This window comes from Scedosporium apiospermum (assembly GCF_000732125.1).
Source record: "Scedosporium apiospermum strain IHEM 14462 chromosome Unknown SEQ_SAPIO_0092, whole genome shotgun sequence".
In the NCBI taxonomy this organism is placed as follows: Eukaryota; Fungi; Ascomycota; class Sordariomycetes; order Microascales; family Microascaceae; genus Scedosporium; species Scedosporium apiospermum.
Genome location: NW_015971793.1, coordinates 468,925 through 486,145, shown reverse-complemented (window position 1 = coordinate 486,145; position 17,221 = coordinate 468,925). Strand labels below are relative to the sequence as shown.

The following is a 17,221-nucleotide window of genomic DNA, read 5'->3' as shown; positions in this document are numbered from 1 at the left end:
AACCTGAATATAACAAAAGCCCAGAAGACCCCCTGGAGCAGGTTCAAGGCACAAGGTATTAATAGGAACATTGATAGCTGTGCTAGGCCTAGTTTGAGTGGTCCCACCCACTACAAAGGACTCGGTGCCGGAAGTATCTAAACCTTTCGTCGTCCGGAATTATGCCCCCTCATGCACCCCAAAGTGGTATCTGTACCTTTCTCCTCAGCCAGATGCAGGTAATTGACCGATAGACCAATGTTGATCGAGAGATCGACCGTCAATTCAGTGTTGCTGTCGCTAGTGAGATGCGGCCTCCACAGCGATGACAGCATTGCCAATTAAGCAGGAACCACGAAATCGTCACCACACCACGTGCAGGCTTTGACTCAAATAGCTGGGGCGACATTCCTATCTGGATGGACGTCCACTTGTGTAGGCTTGTAGGCGACGGTATACTGCCTTGAGCTCTAAGGATTGCCTGATGGACTGGACTCGGCTGAAGTTTCTGGATGCATCAATAACAGAAACTGACCAGCTTTTTCTAGTATTTCCTGCGCTTCATGCCAGTCTATGGGGGCCAAAAGATCCACCTCAAGCCTGCCACAGACAAAGAAGCCTATCATAGAAGCTGGTTGAAACAACATTAATCCCTCTCTCATCAACAGCTTGTATCCAATCACTGCCATAATTCATCGACTTATGTTCTTCGAACCGGTAAAGAACCTCGACCGAAGCTGTCCCATCGTGGGATATTGACACATCAACTATCCTTGTGCCAGCATGCATGCATGATGCCAGAAGGCGAATCTTCCAACTTGGCTCAGATCCGCGAATCTTATCGATTTTTATGACCTTGAGCCTCCAGACACCGCCTCCCAGGCCATGATCCGCCAGAAGTCTTGTCCGCTTTAAGCCGAAGGTGGTTTGCGGGTCTTGCATCGCAAAGATCCTTAGGTTCTCGTCGTAGCTTCCCGTCATGACAATCCGCGAACCATCCTCCAAATATAGAGGAAGAGGGAGTATTGCGGTAACACCGGCCTCATGGTCTTTCTTCATTACCGCCGGAGGATAGGGAACATCGACCAAGACAGAGTCATCAATATCGGGCGGCATAGACAGTGATATATACCGAAGTACGGAGTCGTCACCGCCAGAGTATAAAACAGCAGTTTGCTCCTCATCCTCACGGGACGTAGGTGGGCTTAATGCAACGCACCAGCATTCGAGAGAGTTCGCAACTGGGAGAATCTGAGATGCGCGAATCTCAAAGGTCGTAAGATCAAGACGTACCAACCTCAATTCACCTGTAGAGGTTGTGATTGCGAGAAGATCCGGTGAGGATGGGTGCCAAGTAAAGGACAAGAACAAGACATCCTCGTCTATATCAGGTATCCGGCTAGTCGAGAGAGCCTGCAAGGGCTCCGAAGCGGAGCGGCCAGGATCTAGACGGAAAACGGAGATAGTTCCCGTGCTAGAGACGACAGCGACGATATCTTGATAGCCGCTAAGAGCCTGAAAGTGCAGGTCTAAGATGGCCGAGGGGCGGGAGACTGTCTGAATAAGATGTCTAGTCGAGGATTAGGTCAACTCCTGTCGTCCGGATGAGAAACAGGCGGGAAACGTACTTACAGCTGGCCTTCTTCTAACCGGAAGATTATGAGACTGCCATTTCGGCTCTGCGGTGCTTTGGATGCTGCTGCCTCTTGATGATCATCTTCGTCGTCGTCACCGGTTTGCGTCTCAGTTTGTTCATCCTCTCTCTTTTCCAAGTTGTACGTCCCCACCACAAAATAGCCCAGATGCGCGGGGCAAAATTCTATACAACTCGGTGGGAGATCGAGAATGCACGAGGTCTTGGAGGAGATGAGACTCCCTTCACCACTGCTCTGCTCCATATGAGCTTTGATTTCTGGTGCGGGGCAGTTTATGCGAGAAGAAAAATTTCCTCAAACAATTGCCTGGACCTGGAATGGCGAAGATGTGTCGGTGAATGTAACAGTTATTGACCTCTGATTGACTTATTATATAAACTAAACCAGAGCGATTGCTAAAAGAGGCTTTTCTCCCGGAGACTAGAAAATGCTCGTCGTTGTCGTATCAAATTTGATGAAGTTCTCTCAATTGAATCTTGCAAAGTACTGAGGTAGCTGCAGCTCAGTTCAGTGTTCAGAGGTACAGGGACTGGCCCAGGCCGCCGGTATTCGGACGGGCACGGTACGGCGGGCGCTAAATTCAGCACGTTCGATGCAACGGGCAGTCGGGGGAATCGGAACAAGCACCGCGATGTGTGGTCCAACCATCCAACTACCATCCCCCGTCCACAACAACCCCGGTCTTGGAAGGAGGGGACATGGATGAACGACCAGGTTCGTCTTCAGTGGCGTTTGTGAATGGCATATACCAAGTACTTAGGAATACCACAAAGAAGCAACACCCTTGATCAGCCATCGAATATTCAAGAGCTGCACAGTATTTCTTCGAAGGAATCGCCCAGGGGTTTGCGTGATCACACCGCTTCTGCTGCCTGGCTATCATAAGTAGCCATTCAATAGATGAGGTTTCCTACGACTGATATTGATCTATTACATCCACTTCTCCAAAATCGTGATATACCAGTGGTCTGCCCTTGATATTCAGGACGGATGGACCGGAAGATGCCATGATGGACTCAACGATGGATCTCGACGATTCAGACTTTTATGGTGAGGGGCCAGTTCCTCATCTTCTTCACTGCGGAACCCTTTCTTCTGACGATGCTGCTAAAAAAAACTAGGCGATGACGACACTGTCGCCGAATTGAAGCAGAGAGTAAAGGATTTTGACACCGAAAAATGGTGGAAGGACCAAGCAGTGGTTCCTCTCCTCCCACAGCCCTCTCGGACAAGTCCCAAGAACGACACTCACCTCCACAACCCATATCAAGGATACGACTTTGCCTGGCAATTGACCGAGACCCTCGATGACTTCTTCGCGCGTCTTCCCCCAGAAACTACCGACGTCGGAGACAAGCTGCCCTGGATCTACATCTGCAATCCTTACGTGGAGCGGGTACCCAAAGCCGAGGCCCAGAGCCAGAACAGCAAAGGAAACGAGGATGAAGGTCCCGAAGAGGATGGTAGTAATCTCACGGTAGCGAATGCCGGAGGCATGGAGAGGCTTCACCTTTTAACCGACTTCATCCAGGGAGCCCTGGGGATGGGAGGAAATACTCCTGTGGTGCTGAGGGATATTGAAAGTCAAAAATTGCAAGCCATACATGATATTCTCAATCTTGCCCACGCCTGCAAAGTGAGATGCGGCAAGGCAAGTTATGCGTCTGATATCGATGCGCTGCCCACGTCTTCCATGGCGCATATATTTCTTGTTTGATCTGATTTATCTGACTTGCGTGCGATAGTGGATGATTTTCTGTGACCCTCTATCTGTGGACGAAATCTGGGAGACTGTAGCAAGGGCCACAGCAAACAACGAGCTTGGAATCGCCGCCAAGGTTGCACCGCGGCCTGCTGAGGAGTTTCGAAGGAAGGAACGACTCATCTGCGTCTACACGGCGGACTTTCGGGATCGGCGCGATGTTGGCAGGGTCTTAAAGCGGCTGAAGGAACTGGGGCTTGCTGGTGCGAGAGGCAAGGTGCTCTATTACAAACCCGGTTCGTACCTAATTCGTTGTCCCTAGCATTTCCTCTTCTAACGAAGAACAGATATCTTCACATATCTCGGTATCGGGAGCGGAAACCCGTGGGGCATTCGGGCCTCGATCTACTCCTCTAAAGACGCATTTCCATCTTAAAGCAGACGCGATACCTGGGCTAGTGAAGAGCATATCAATGTGTTCAAAGGAGGCATCTTTCCCTCAACCAATGCACCTAAGCAAGAGCTGTGTGTGTGATAGGATCCAATGTATTTAATGCATGGGATAGTCCAGAAGATGCGAGACCACCAACGCCTAAAGTGATAATGTACATCACCCCTCGTTGAAAATGCTAACCCTGTCCATACCCCAAACGTAAGCCGTAGTGCAACGGAGGTCATTCCACATTTAGATCCAGGTAAAAACAAGAACATGTATGCAAATAATGACCGCTTGAAATAATGCAGTCACCCGTCCATACCTTAAGAGCATAGCGTATTCGAAGTGTAGATTCTGCTGGTGACAGAGCCCTCGATATACTCTCCAGGGTCGTCCTCGTCGTGGATAGACCTCAGCAGCAAGACTAGGCGATACGCGCTGTTGCCATTTAGGTAATAGCGGTGGAGTTTCTTAGACCTCAGGAAGCCGAGCCGCTCATACAAGCGCATAGCCGGGATGTTCGTTTCTTCGGTCTCCAAGACGATTTCTTGAGCGTTGCGCAACATCATGGCATCGATCGCCTTCTTTACGAGGGCAGTAGCTATGCCGTAGCCACGGAAGGATGACGCTACGGCGAGCATGGCGATGTAGCCACGTCGGGTGGGCGGAGAGTGAGAGGCATGGACGTCTAATTTGCATATGATGACGCCTACCAGAGATGAGTCTCTAGGGTCCAGGGCCTGGAAGAGTTGCGATTAGCCATTTTGAACTGAGCCATGATAAGTCTATTTTGTCACGGAGGGCTCTCAAATGACCCCACTCTCAGGATTGGGGAAAAATTGGAAGGCGGTCACGCAAGAAGGTGGCAGAAGTGTCTCGGACGCAGAACGTACCATGAAACAGAGGTGGGCCCATTGATAGAGGAAATAGCGGTACACATATATGCTGTACGGTTCGCTTAGATCCGTCGAGATGAGGGATCGTATTGAGGGTAGATATTTTTCTTCGAGATCGTGAGAATACTGAATGTACTCTAGTTCACACGGTAGCGTCCTAGGTGGTGTCGGCGTCACGTCTGCCATGGCGCTAACTTGGCCGACAGAGGGGCGTAAATCGTGAAGAGGTGGAGAAGCGGCGGGGGTTCCTTGTTCGAAGAGGTTTGGGGATTGATGAGACCTCTTATCTCCTCATTCCAGTAACTCTAATGAAGTGAATACCTTCGTACAGATATATGAGATATGAGGTGGGAGGTGTGAGACACAAGCCACCAATGCAGTCTGAGGTTTGGGATCGTGGAGAGGAGTCAAGTTGGAGGGAGCGCAGGATGGAGTCAGCTTAAGGAAGAAAAGAGCTGTGCTCCCATTCGCCTGCAACAGGGAGTGGCAAGTTTATCTGGAATGGTGGCTTCCCCTTGGCGTTGCAGCATCGAATGTGAGGAGCAGTGGAGATTCACCCTGCAGACGAGTAGCCCGGAGATTAAACTGGGATGGGATGGCACTCCGGTCCGCCTCCGTGCAGTTCGCACGCGGAGTATTAAACTATTTCGGAGACAAGTCGGGGAATGGGCTTTTGTCTGGGAACACTTCAATGTTGGATCGAGCTCAGGGCTTGGACAATCACATGTCAAGGTCAAGCGGGGCGTCGCGGGGTGTGCTAGGCCTGCAGGAAAGAGACGCAGTCTTACTTTGTAGTAGTTCGTTTTCTCGTAGGAATCGGCTCGTCGTGCCGTGGGAATAACGAAAGACTATTTATTGAACATTGAGCATGGAACGCGAAACATTGAATAGGCGCAGAAAAAGCTTTCGCTGTCTCTGGGCAGCCCAATTGCACTAGTGTCAGAAGTAGAGGTATTAGTGTCCAAATAGTGGTGTACTGAGCTCGTTGGAACTGTGGAGATCAAATTGCTTGCAGTGGATTTGGCTGCTGGTCTTGGTGTACGATCCTGGTACCTCGATGTCAGACTGAAGCTTATCACTTATCATCCCGGCGACCATTTATCAGCCTCAAGATGCTGGGTCTTCATCTTAAATCTTAAAATGTCTTATAAGAGAAAAACCACTAATAAGAGAAGTGCCCTGAAAACTGAAAACCAAGGTGAATCGCTAGTCTCATTGTCCATCTCTCTCTGTCTTTGAACCAGGTTTCGGGTGTTAAGACTATTAGTGACAACTACCTTTTGTCTCCTGTGATTGTATCGCAGTATCACCGAGACAAAAAGTACCAGGTACTACGAAGTACAGCGGCAAAGATTGCCTGATCCGCCGATAAACCAGGCAACCTTCGATCAATTGATCCATGCAAGCTCGGGGGGAATTTTTGGTGGATCATTTCCATTGACGTCAGCACAATGGCAGGAGGCCAGAGGTAGCATTGCACGTTGTTCCCTCGTTACGTTGCCATTGATTTTGCATTTTCTAGTTTAACAGCGACCTCGTGTTCCTGAAGCTACTCATTTTTGCCCTCGCCAAAATCCCAGCAGCACACCCAAGGTCAAGCCATGCGGGCTTCAATGCTGCTCAACTCAATTCATAATTGATTTCACTCTGGCCTATGCTCCTAGACCATCAGGGACGACGAAAATACTGCTCCCCTCAACCTCCATCTCTCTCTACCCCGCGGGCACTCGTCCCGATTGATCTACCCCAACACGACCCGTCATGTCTGCGACTCTTCGTCGCCGGGGTGGTCAACCCTCCTTGGCTGTTCCCGTACAGCCTGCCGAGAGCGAGCCAGATCTGACCCACCAGGCAGACGACAAGCAACATCCCGTGGAGCTTCATGCAGAAGTCGTGCAAGAGAAACCAAAGACCCGGAAACGCCGGAATACCTTCATCTTCCTCCTAGGCAGTCTGTTCGGCATTGTCGCCGCGGGCTTCTTTGCGTCGTCGAATGATCTTATAGATTTCCCCGAGCTTGGTGACTTGAGTATGGATAGCTTGTTAGACGTTCTCCCCGCTGGTCTTGTCAAGGACTATAAGGATCTCCTGGTAAGCCGTTCCCTGCACCTTTCTAGGCTATTCCCTAAGAGTGGCCCTCTCTAACGATGCTGCTCTTCTCGATTGTAGAAAGGCGAGCGGGACATGTTCGATGCCTACGAGGCTTTCTCCGTCGGCCTCAAAGCGCAGTCCGAAGGCCTCTCCGCACACCACCCGATAATAATGGTACCCGGCGTCATTTCTACGGGGCTCGAATCATGGGGCACCGCCAACATATCGCGATCGTATTTCCGCAAGCGCCTATGGGGAAGCTGGACCATGATGACAGCACTGGTCATGGATAAGGAGTCGTGGAAGAATCACATCATGCTGGATAAGATGACTGGACTCGACCCGCCTTCGATCAAGCTCCGCGCCGCTCAAGGATTCGATGCGACCGACTTCTTTATTACGGGGTACTGGATATGGAACAAGATTTTCGAGAACCTCGCATCCATTGGATATGACCCGACGAATTCTTTTACCGCTGCTTACGATTGGCGACTGTCCTACCCCAACCTCGAAGTGCGTGATAAGTATTTTACCAAGCTAAAGTCTTTCCTCGAGGTTTCCCTTGACATCTCCGGCACCAAGGCTGTTTTGGTATCTCACAGTATGGGGAGTCAAGTTCTCTTCTACTTCTTCCACTGGGTTGCCTCGGAATACGGTGGGAAAGGAGGCGATGACTGGGTAGAGAAGCACGTGGATTCCTGGATCAACATTAGCGGATGTATGCTCGGCGCGGTGAAGGACATCCCCGCCATCCTGTCTGGCGAAATGCGTGACACTGCACAGCTCAACGCCTTTGCAGTCTACGGGTTAGAAAAGTTCCTCAGTAGGGAGGAGAGAGCTGAGCTATTCCGCAGAATGCCTGGCATCTCTTCAATGTTACCGATTGGGGGAGATGCAGTATGGGGAGACGCATCGGGAGCTCCCGACGACCTGCCAGGTCAAAATTTCACCTACGGATCGTTCCTGAACTTCCGAACCGAGCCCAACTCGACGCATTCCTACCGCAACCTAACCGTCGGCGGGGCGATGGACTATCTGCTAGCGGCGACCGAGCCATGGTACCGGGACATGGTTAAGCGCTCATATTCCCAAGGCATCGCGCACACTAAAGCCGAGGTCGACAGGAACGAGAAAGATCCCAGGAAGTGGAACAACCCCCTCGAGACGAGACTGCCTCTGGCGCCAAGCCTCAAGATCTACTGCTTTTATGGAGTCGGGAAGCCGACGGAGAGGGGATACTACTACCGGGAACCGGAAAAGGCAGGCCTTTCTCGACTAAATATCACAATCGATACCGGCTTAACAGCCGACGGCATTGTCGACCACGGTGTCGTGATGGGCGAGGGCGATGGCACGGTTAACCTGTTGAGCACCGGGTACATGTGCAATCGCGGGTGGACGATGAAGCGCTACAATCCGGCCGGGTCCAAGATCACCGTAGTCGAGATGCCTCACGAGCCCGAGAGGTTCAGTCCCAGAGGTGGGCCAAAGACTGCCGACCACGTCGACATACTGGGCAGCCAGTCCCTCAATGAGCTCATCATCAAGGTTGCTGCCGGGAAGGGAGACACGATCGGGAACTATGTCGTCAGCAACATAATGGAGTATGCCGACAAGGTGAAGATTCGTGACTAAAAAAAAAATAGGCTGGCAAGCGTTGCCTGTCTCCGGTTTCTTGTCTCTCTGTCTTGTTTCATCTCTTTTCATTGTCTATTTTTAAAGGAGGAGTTGGTTGGATATCCTGTTATTCTACTGTTGTTTTTTGGTGTCTACATATTAAATTCGGATCTGGCGACGGAGTACCCTCTATTTCGAATGTATTGTATTGCGCCAGCTATCTCTGCATCTCTTAGAGGATATATATGGTGTGCTAGCTTTTGACATCTCCCCTCTCGTTTTCCCAAAAGGAGCCTAGGAATTCAATAGACTAATGGTGCATAGTGCATCTCAGCTCAAACAGTTTACATTTTCGTCGGAGAAGCCATCCGGAGCCCGATGGATATACGTAGGATGAATCGATATCAATGCTTTTGCATGAACCGTCAATGGCGAACGCATGGCAGGGCGCAGAGATCGCCATTCACCCGATCGAGCTCGACGTTTCATGCATGAGCAGCTTCAGGGTGTGCGTCTGGCATGGAATCTTTTGATCATCTTGTTCCCGACTTGACGACTGTTTAGAGTTCGTCATGTCGAAGACAGGATCTAGTGTACATGGGGGAAAGAATAATTGAGACGCAAACGGAGGAACGGATTAATGACTTGGCGCCGAGAGTCACGAAGGAATACACTAGCTTAATATTGGTGCATCGACGTGATGGGAGCTGGTCGAGGTGCATTGGATCAATCTATCAGACTATTTTCTTCGTACGAGCGGGGTGCGCCCCTAAAATAGTTTGTTAGTCGCCAAGCCCATCACTGTCCACTCTTCAGCTTGTGCCCGCAGCCTGAGGCTTCTCCTTCCCTCAATCTTGCGCCAAGTATTTTCCACTTCCACCACACTGCCAGTTGAGCACTGGTCCAGTAGTCGATTCTCGACCCCTCAAGCCACCAGACACTCTGCTCTGGGCTGATCTTCCACTTTCACATTTCCATCAAACCGCCGTGCGGCATCACCCACGCCACCCACACCAACCATACGGTAGAATTTGAGAAGACAGAGCCTTGTGACTTTTGAGGCACAGTACTCACAACATCAGGTCTCTTCTTCTCCTTTCATCCCCCAAGAACAACATCAATCCTCCCATACTTGTCGTTCGGCCACCTCCGCGTGCTACATGTCGAGTCACCACCACCCTCGACGCCGACGACCAAGCGAAGACCAATGTATTGAATCGCCTCCCGACGTATCGAGGAGTTCATGTAACCGTCAATCGGGATGAACACCGCCGCCCACCAGCCACGACTTTATCTACGACAGCGACTCCGTAACCATGACAGATCTGGATGCCACTATTGGCCTACAGAGCGAGGAACAATTCTGGCAAGGTGGGAATCAGTCCTGTTTTAGGAGATCACGAGGCACAATTCCTGTCCCATCTGCAACTGTTCTGATATTCTTGATCCGACTGCTGACTTGCGGGACTAATCCCCGGCCTAGACCTGAGCAGAATCCTCTCGACGCAATGCGATACCCACGAGAAAATCGATGACGCCCTACGCGGATGGCTCTACTTGGCCAGCGCCTTTAGGGAACAGTTTGGCGACTCGGATTCCGAGATATCGCACTGCGCTCAGCAACTCCTCCACCGCCCCATCTTCCAGGAAAACAAACAATACGTTCGCACGCAAATCGTTTTCAGCTTCCTCCAGGAGGATGATATTAGCCCACTACACATAATCTCCAGTTTCCTCCTCGCTGACGGACGAAGCGATGATACGGTTTTCGGGCGCATGATTACGGAGGGATGTTTTCCGAGACTATTAGAGCTGCTGAATAGCAATCGGCAGGTGGACTTTCGACTCCACCGTACCCTGCTCGACCTGATGTACGAAATGTGTCGCATGGAACGGCTTCGGACGACGGATCTCTTGCAGATTGACGATGCCTTTGTTGCTCATCTTCTCCAGCTCGTCGAACAAGGCTCCGGCGACTCGAGCGATCCATACCAATACCTAGTAATTCGTGTTTTGGTGAGTGGACTCCCCATGCTTCGAGAATCCAATCTTGGAGCAGCTCCTGGCGCCCTAGGCATCCACTAACACTGGGCCATAAGCTTGTCATCAACGAGCAATACATGCTTGCTTCTACCGATGCGGAGGCGGCTGGTCCTCTCTCACCCACATCGCCCCTCACAAACCGAGTCATCAAACTACTAAGCCTTAATGGCTCATCCTATCGAACTTTTGGCGAGAACATTATACTGCTGTTGAACCGGGAAACCGAGACCTCGCAGCAGCTCCTTATCCTCAAGGTCCTGTACCTATTGTTCACGACGAAGGCTACGTACGAGTACTTTTACACGAACGATTTGAAGGTCCTTGTTGACATTATACTCCGAAACCTAATGGATCTCCCCGACGAAAAAATGTCTCTGCGCCACACCTATCTCCGTGTTCTTTACCCCCTCTTAGCCCACACGCAGCTCAACCAGACACCTCACTACAAGCGAGGCGAGATCGTAAAGGTCCTGCGAATCCTTGTGGGCATGGGCAACCACTTTGCGCCGACCGATGACACGACGTTACGGCTTGTAGATCGGGTGAACAAAGTGGAATGGCTATCGGAACGAAGCGGGGATTCTTCCCCCGACTCGCCCGAAGCCAAGACTGCCCCGAAGTTCCTGGGTATCAGTCTAGCCGACTCCCGGGCCGCGAGCTCTGTTAGTGTTGAGGATGTCGCAGCCGTGATGGAGAAACCCGGCGTCAAGACTCCCAGTCGAAAGATAGAGTCTGCCGCCGCCACCCATGAGCATGAGTCGGCTGAGCGTGGGAAGATCGGCGAGGTCCAGGGTGTCCAGATACCGGTTCCGGTCATCAAGGTCAAGAAGGCCCTGCCGGAGGTTCCTAAACACCGCCACGGGGTCCCGTTTACGCAGATGGCGACCCTGCATGTTAATGGTACGAAGAAGATACCACCAAAGACGCCCCCGCCTAGACGGAGGGGCAAGCTCCTCAATTCCCAAGCCAAGGTGGAAGGTTCCGGAGTGCCAGGACAATAGGACATGTTGCGATGGCCACTACACAAGAGACAAGGGAGTTTGTGATGCCAGTAGTGCATTGCTTGCCTCGTCTCTGTACCGGTTCCGGAAGAGGGAGAGAGCTCGCGTTTCTTTGGCTACCCTCACGGCTTTATAGCAGGCCATACTCTTCCCTGTTCCCTTGACTTTCGGAGATACTACTTCATTTCTGTTCGTTTATGTTTGGTTTACGCGCCTTTAATTCCCTGCGGCACAGAAGTCACAAGCATCGCATCGCAAGGAGTCTGGATTTCTTTCTCGTTCATGTTTCGTTTCCCGTTTTCCCCTCTCCTTTTCTCTGGCGTAGTGTGGCACACTCAAGTGTCACTTAGGAAGTGGAGGAATGGCTCAAGAGAGAGGAAGCAAGATTTTCGCATGTCCATTTACAATACCCACCAGTTCGCCTGCACTCAAAAGTCAGAACTCAATTCCAAGAAGAGTGACTGTTCCCTGCAGTAATAATTTTGTCCTTGTGCTATGTGACCTGTGAATCTGACATCTGTAGAAACCTCACGAACAGTGTTGAACGACAATCGTCGATGGAGAAGCCTCACATCCAGAGTCTCTGAGCTGTAGACTTGTTTGTTCGGTGCGCATTCGTTCAACTCGTCTATGTCTCGTCGAACATAAACAGGGTGCCACCGAGTCACTTGGGCACGCAGCCTGAGACGGTCGATCCGTGAATAAGAAAAAAAAAAAAAAAAAAAAAAAAAAAAAAAAAAAGAAAGAAAGAAAGAAAGAAAATATTAATGTATCTAAGGAGAGCCTTGTTTCTCTGCCGTCTTTCGGATCGCTTCAGTCGTCCGTACTTCCGACAACGGTGTAAGTCAAGATTACACTTCGTTTGCATCTGCATTGATATTCAGATACAGTTTATTAGTAGTAGATCGGTTGTTGGACTTTCCTAATTTTATAAGAGGGCACCATCTATCGCTATTACGAAGTAAGCTCCCATTGCAAAACCAGGATTAATCCCGAGGACCCTTCCTGAGCTAGCGTCGCTTGAATCCCGCATCGCGACAACCAGGCAGGATCAATATTCGAGTCATTGATGAAGTCAGGGTCCACTGCCCCCGTATTCTCTGCACGGCGCCGGCGCCGGCGCGCCTGCGATAGCGTCCTGGACAATTAGTTGTGTACGAAGCAAGGCGGGGTTGGTTCAAATTGTCTGGGCTTGCAGACAACGTAGCACATGCAATACGTCATTGTGGCTGAGATCCAGCCGCCACCTTCCCGATGGAGGCAATTCTCGGCCGACTAGATACGAAGTGTGTCGTTCCCAGCCTCTGGCCATTGAAATAATGTAGTGTAGATGAGAGGGACTAATATTCCCAGTAGCTTGGAAGGAAGATTCACATGGGAAGAGACATGGGTTGGAACGTGTGCAAGTCTCTGGGGGACAGATCAACGTTGCACCTAATTTCTCCGAGCCACGCCTGCCACCAGACGTAGACCGCACTGCATTACGAAGTAGAAGCATGTCGATGACGCTATCGCTGCTTTCGGATCTAGCTCTACGCATATCTGGCCAAGCCTTTCGTCTCGTCGACGCCATCAGCATATCATCAGGCTTTGATGGATGGAAGTTTTATATGGGCGGGGATGTGGGAAGAGCAACCGAAAGTTCAACCATTTGATTTAGCGTGACCTGCCTGGGAGGAGGGGAGGCCTCTTCTGCTGTGTTTCTGGAAGACAGACACGTCTTTCGAATGAAAGTTTCGATGATATTGACCCTCGTTGACCCGGTATTATCCGTCCTGAGATTCTTGATAGAGATCGAGACTGTTTCTGGAGATGATTGCTCTCGCTGAGGAAATCTACTCCGTAGTACACGAGTGCAAGTTGCTTGTTAGCTCCAGGTTTCTTCATCGATCAATGTGTTGTCTTCAATGTCAGGCTGTCTCAAACCTGGCGTGACATGTTTGGTGACGCAAGTGCTGGATCAAAGATGCCCCCGAGTCCCGACTCAACTCCCCATCAACGTCGCCAATTGAAGGGTGAACCCTGAATTGCCACCGACGGAATCCGGGCCAAGAAGTGCCAAGCAAAAGATTTGCATCATCTCGAGGAACGGCTTCAAAAGACCGGCCGTCCTATCGAGCCTTGAAGTGGTTCCATTGAAACTCAAATCTCGACTATATACTCCTTCCCCAGCTAGGCGGCTGGCTCTTTCCGTCCTTTTTTGTTCACCGTACCATTAGAAACTAGTCTCGAGACCCTTTTTTTTTTTTTTTTTTTTTTTTTTTTTTTTCTTCTTTTAGATCAACCGCGTTTGTGCTTTTAGCTCGAGAAAGAGGACCAAGACCAATTGATATCAAAAATTAGTCAATTGGATCTTCCATCCTAGCTAAGCATACAGAGAGCGCTATTGCGTCAGTGCTTTTATGACGATACCTAGGGAAACGACAGCACAGCTTGAGCCTACATATTGACGCTATGGTCACCAAGTCCCCGGCGGTGTCGCCCGTCTCGACGAACCGCGAACCCCTACAGGACACCACCTCACCCACTTATAGGAGCGCCACGCCCCCCAAGAACATGGCGTCGTCATCCGCGCCAAGATCGTCAGGCTATTTCCCCCCATACTCCCTCAACCAACATCAAAATGACGAACCAAACGACGCCGAACCGCAACGAGGGATAGGGAATGATGCCGACGATATCGATACTGAAATTCATGCGCGTTACGGTTCTTCATACACCGACTACCACCGCCACTATTACACTCACTCAGCAGCGCAACCGGCGGCGCAGGAACCCGTCGATTCCACCCAACAGGAGCAGCTGCATCCAGGTCAGAGCTCCTCCCTCGGACGATCCCAATCGGCTCGAATAGCACCCCGACCGAACACTCCATCGCGCGAACACGGGGAAACCGACCAGCGGGGGAGCTCGGGTCCCGAACAGAATATTAACAATAACACCGGCAAGATGCGGCGGTCCAACTCGTTCGTGTCCAATGTGCCCGACGATATCCAGCTCGCGAGGGGCAACACTCTCAGGAAGAAGGCCTCCATGAGGCGCTCGGGCAGCCTGCGCCGGAGCAGTAGCCGCCGGAGCATGAAGGCCGGCAGCGTGAGGAGTTTGGCGCTGCAGCCCGATGCGGATCCCGACCAGATGCATAGCGCTCTTTACTGTCCCGTGCCGACCTCGGCGAGTCCCACCGAGGCCCTTGCAGAGAGGTTCCAAGGTAAATCATGTTCCTGATACGGCCTTTTCCGCTTGTCGACTCATATGGAGACTAACTCGAGGTTCTTGTTTTTTCTTTTTTTTAAGCTTGGAGGAAGCTATTGAAGGAATTGATTGCCTACTTCAAGGAGATTCAGACACACTACGAGCAACGCGCGAAAAGCACAACCAGGCTAGCGAACGCATCAAGTAACTTCAGCCAACACCCTAGCTTCCTCTCTTCGGACGGCCTCGCCGATGCCATGCAGATCATCCGCAAGTACAACCGGACAGCGATACAAGACGCCAACAGGGCGCAGGAAATCGAGCACGACGTCATCCTGGCCTTGACCGGTCTCCGCAGCGACCTGCAGCAGAAGATCAAGGAGATCAAGAACTTGTCGGGCGACTTTAAGAACTCGGTGGAAAAGGAGATGGACGGCACGAGGAAGGCTGTCAAGGCGCTTCAGGATGTCCTTGGCCGTGCGGAGCTCGACACTTCTCTTGCGACGGGGAGGCAGGATCCTTATCTGCTGCGGCTGGCTGTAGATCGACAGGTGGAGAGGCAGATCGACGAGGAGAATTATCTCCATCAGGCCTACCTCAACCTCGAGACGTCGGGCCGCGAACTAGAATCCATCGTCGTTGGCGAGATTCAAAAAGCGTATAACGCATATGCTTCCATTCTTAGGCGCGAAGCCGATGCTGCTGATGCTGCGATCGAGGAGCTTCGTCTCGGGCCCGTCGACATGCCAAAGGACCATGAGTGGGAGCGGTTCATGGATAAGAACGACGAGTTTGTTGATCCGAGTATACCGATGCGATCGCCGGAGAATATTCATTACCCTGGTCGTGACCATGTGGCTTGCCAGGAGATTCGGGCTGGCCTCCTCGAGCGAAAGAGCAAGTACTTGAGAAGTTACACTGCCGGATGGTAAGTTGAGAGCGACATCCCATTGTATTAGTTAATCTAACCAACGATGTAGGTACGTCCTTTCGCCCACTCATCTCCACGAATTTAAATCGGCAGACAAGGCACAAGCTCCACTCATGTCGCTATACCTCCCAGAACAAAAGCTAGGCTCTCACTCGAAGGAAGGCGCCTCCTCACAAAAATTCATCCTCAAGGGCCGACAGACCGGCGGCGTGCACCGCGGCCACACGTGGGTATTCCGGGCGGAGAGCTACGACACAATGATGGCCTGGTACGAGGACATCAAGGCCCTCACAGAGACGCCACCACACGAGCGCACCGAGCTCATGCGCAGCAGTTCGCGGAGCATCAGCCGCACGTCGCGGCGTTCCATGAGCAGCGACGCGGGTGTCGTCGACGAGGAAGACGAGGAGCCGTTCGCTGCGGGATCTCAGATGGGGATGAATACGGCGGTGAACCGGCAAGTCGCGCAGGAGCGCCGGCCTCAGGCGGGAGGGCGGTTCCCCTCGGATCTGCAGGTGAATGCCGAAAGGGGGTTGCAGGCAACGGTGTCACAGTCGACCAGCAGTTCCGGCGGCGGGGCCGGCGGGCGAGATGGTGCGAATTCCATCATTGCCAACGGGGGTATTCCGACTGGCGGAGTCGTCGCGGCCGGCGCTCTTGCCGGAAGCGGCACGGACGAGCCCGTCTACCGACAGAACGGCAACGGCAGTTACCAATACGGCGCGACGGCGCAGACTCCAATGGAGCAGGCGCAGTCGCACGCGGCCAAGGTGAACCGCGAAGCTGCGCAGGACGGTGTTAATCCGTACACTGGCCAGCCGATCGATCAGCTGCAGACTACGAGTTACGGCAACCTGACGATGAACCCTGCGCTGGGGGGATTCCAGCACCAAGGGACATCTACGCCTAGCCAAACGGGAAGCCTGAACTACGTGGGCCAGACTCCGTCGCACCTGGACGTTTCCACTGCCACTACTACGGAGCAGGTGTTAGTGCACTCCCCACAAATTCACGCCGCGCGGACTCAATCGCCCGCAAGCCAGCAAATCACCTCGGCCCAGACCCGCGCGTCTCAAGTATCCCCGCTTGATTCTCAAGGTCCGGAAACGGCGGTAAACGAAGACCTGACGATGAGGCACAATCTGTCTAATGGCGCTGCCCCGGCGGCCGATGGCAGCGTGGCGTCGATGGCTTTCCTCAGTGTTTCGGTCTCCGCTGGGAATCACGGAGAAGAAGGGAAGAAGGTGTCTGAAGGCCGCGTGGAGGAGATTACAGAGGCGTCGGATGATGGGGCTGCGGAGAGGCCGTCTGAGGCGGAGAGGTCGACGACGCAGGGTAGTTATCATGTGCCTGGACAGTTTCCTCGGTCGAATTCCAATGTGAACGTTACAAGGAATGGGGTGGCGACTTGATGATGGAGGCCGGTTTACTACTCATCACTCATTTTAGGAGATTCACCGAGAGTTGGAACAACAAGCCTGTTTGTGTTTATGGGATTGAGAGTGGAAAATCATTTCATGTGCATTCGAAGGGGGGGATCAAGTTTAGAGAGGGGAAAAGGGAAAATGCGATTTCTTACTCGGGGCTGTATGTATGCTGGATGCTAGATAACATTGATGTTCGCACGAATGAAGACATTTGAACAGCGGTTTCTCCTTTTTTGGCCTCGTATGATCTC

The 17,221-nt window shown here is 51.9% G+C and overlaps 6 protein-coding genes across 6 annotated transcripts; 4 read left to right on the top strand and 2 right to left on the bottom strand.

Moving 5' to 3' along the window:
• Positions 1 to 573: 573 nt before the first annotated feature.
• On the bottom strand, positions 574 to 1,877 carry SAPIO_CDS4517 (Uncharacterized protein; the record flags this gene model as incomplete). Its single annotated transcript, XM_016787044.1, has 2 exons — positions 574 to 1,549; positions 1,612 to 1,877. The coding sequence occupies 2 exons, from the start codon at positions 1,875 to 1,877 to the stop codon at positions 574 to 576; spliced, it is 1,242 nt and encodes a 413-aa protein (XP_016643389.1).
• A 779-nt stretch (positions 1,878 to 2,656) lies between these two features.
• SAPIO_CDS4516 (uncharacterized protein) lies at positions 2,657 to 3,772 on the top strand (the record flags this gene model as incomplete). Its single annotated transcript, XM_016787043.1, has 4 exons — positions 2,657 to 2,684; positions 2,756 to 3,270; positions 3,380 to 3,632; positions 3,684 to 3,772. The coding sequence occupies 4 exons, from the start codon at positions 2,657 to 2,659 to the stop codon at positions 3,770 to 3,772; spliced, it is 885 nt and encodes a 294-aa protein (XP_016643388.1).
• A 323-nt stretch (positions 3,773 to 4,095) lies between these two features.
• Positions 4,096 to 4,854, bottom strand: SAPIO_CDS4515 (Peptide alpha-N-acetyltransferase; the record flags this gene model as incomplete). Its single annotated transcript, XM_016787042.1, has 2 exons — positions 4,096 to 4,512; positions 4,666 to 4,854. The coding sequence occupies 2 exons, from the start codon at positions 4,852 to 4,854 to the stop codon at positions 4,096 to 4,098; spliced, it is 606 nt and encodes a 201-aa protein (XP_016643387.1).
• Positions 4,855 to 6,429: 1,575 nt separating this feature from the next.
• SAPIO_CDS4514 (Phospholipid:diacylglycerol acyltransferase) lies at positions 6,430 to 8,394 on the top strand (the record flags this gene model as incomplete). The annotated part of the gene is made up of 2 exons (XM_016787041.1): positions 6,430 to 6,759; positions 6,838 to 8,394. The coding sequence occupies 2 exons, from the start codon at positions 6,430 to 6,432 to the stop codon at positions 8,392 to 8,394; spliced, it is 1,887 nt and encodes a 628-aa protein (XP_016643386.1).
• A 1,298-nt stretch (positions 8,395 to 9,692) lies between these two features.
• Positions 9,693 to 11,420, top strand: SAPIO_CDS4513 (Uncharacterized protein; the record flags this gene model as incomplete). The annotated part of the gene is made up of 3 exons (XM_016787040.1): positions 9,693 to 9,747; positions 9,860 to 10,392; positions 10,476 to 11,420. The coding sequence occupies 3 exons, from the start codon at positions 9,693 to 9,695 to the stop codon at positions 11,418 to 11,420; spliced, it is 1,533 nt and encodes a 510-aa protein (XP_016643385.1).
• A 2,454-nt stretch (positions 11,421 to 13,874) lies between these two features.
• Positions 13,875 to 16,955, top strand: SAPIO_CDS4512 (uncharacterized protein; the record flags this gene model as incomplete). The annotated part of the gene is made up of 3 exons (XM_016787039.1): positions 13,875 to 14,628; positions 14,715 to 15,540; positions 15,593 to 16,955. 3 exons carry the CDS (start codon positions 13,875 to 13,877, stop codon positions 16,953 to 16,955), a joined length of 2,943 nt encoding a protein of 980 aa, XP_016643384.1.
• Between the last annotated feature and the right edge of the window lie 266 nt (positions 16,956 to 17,221).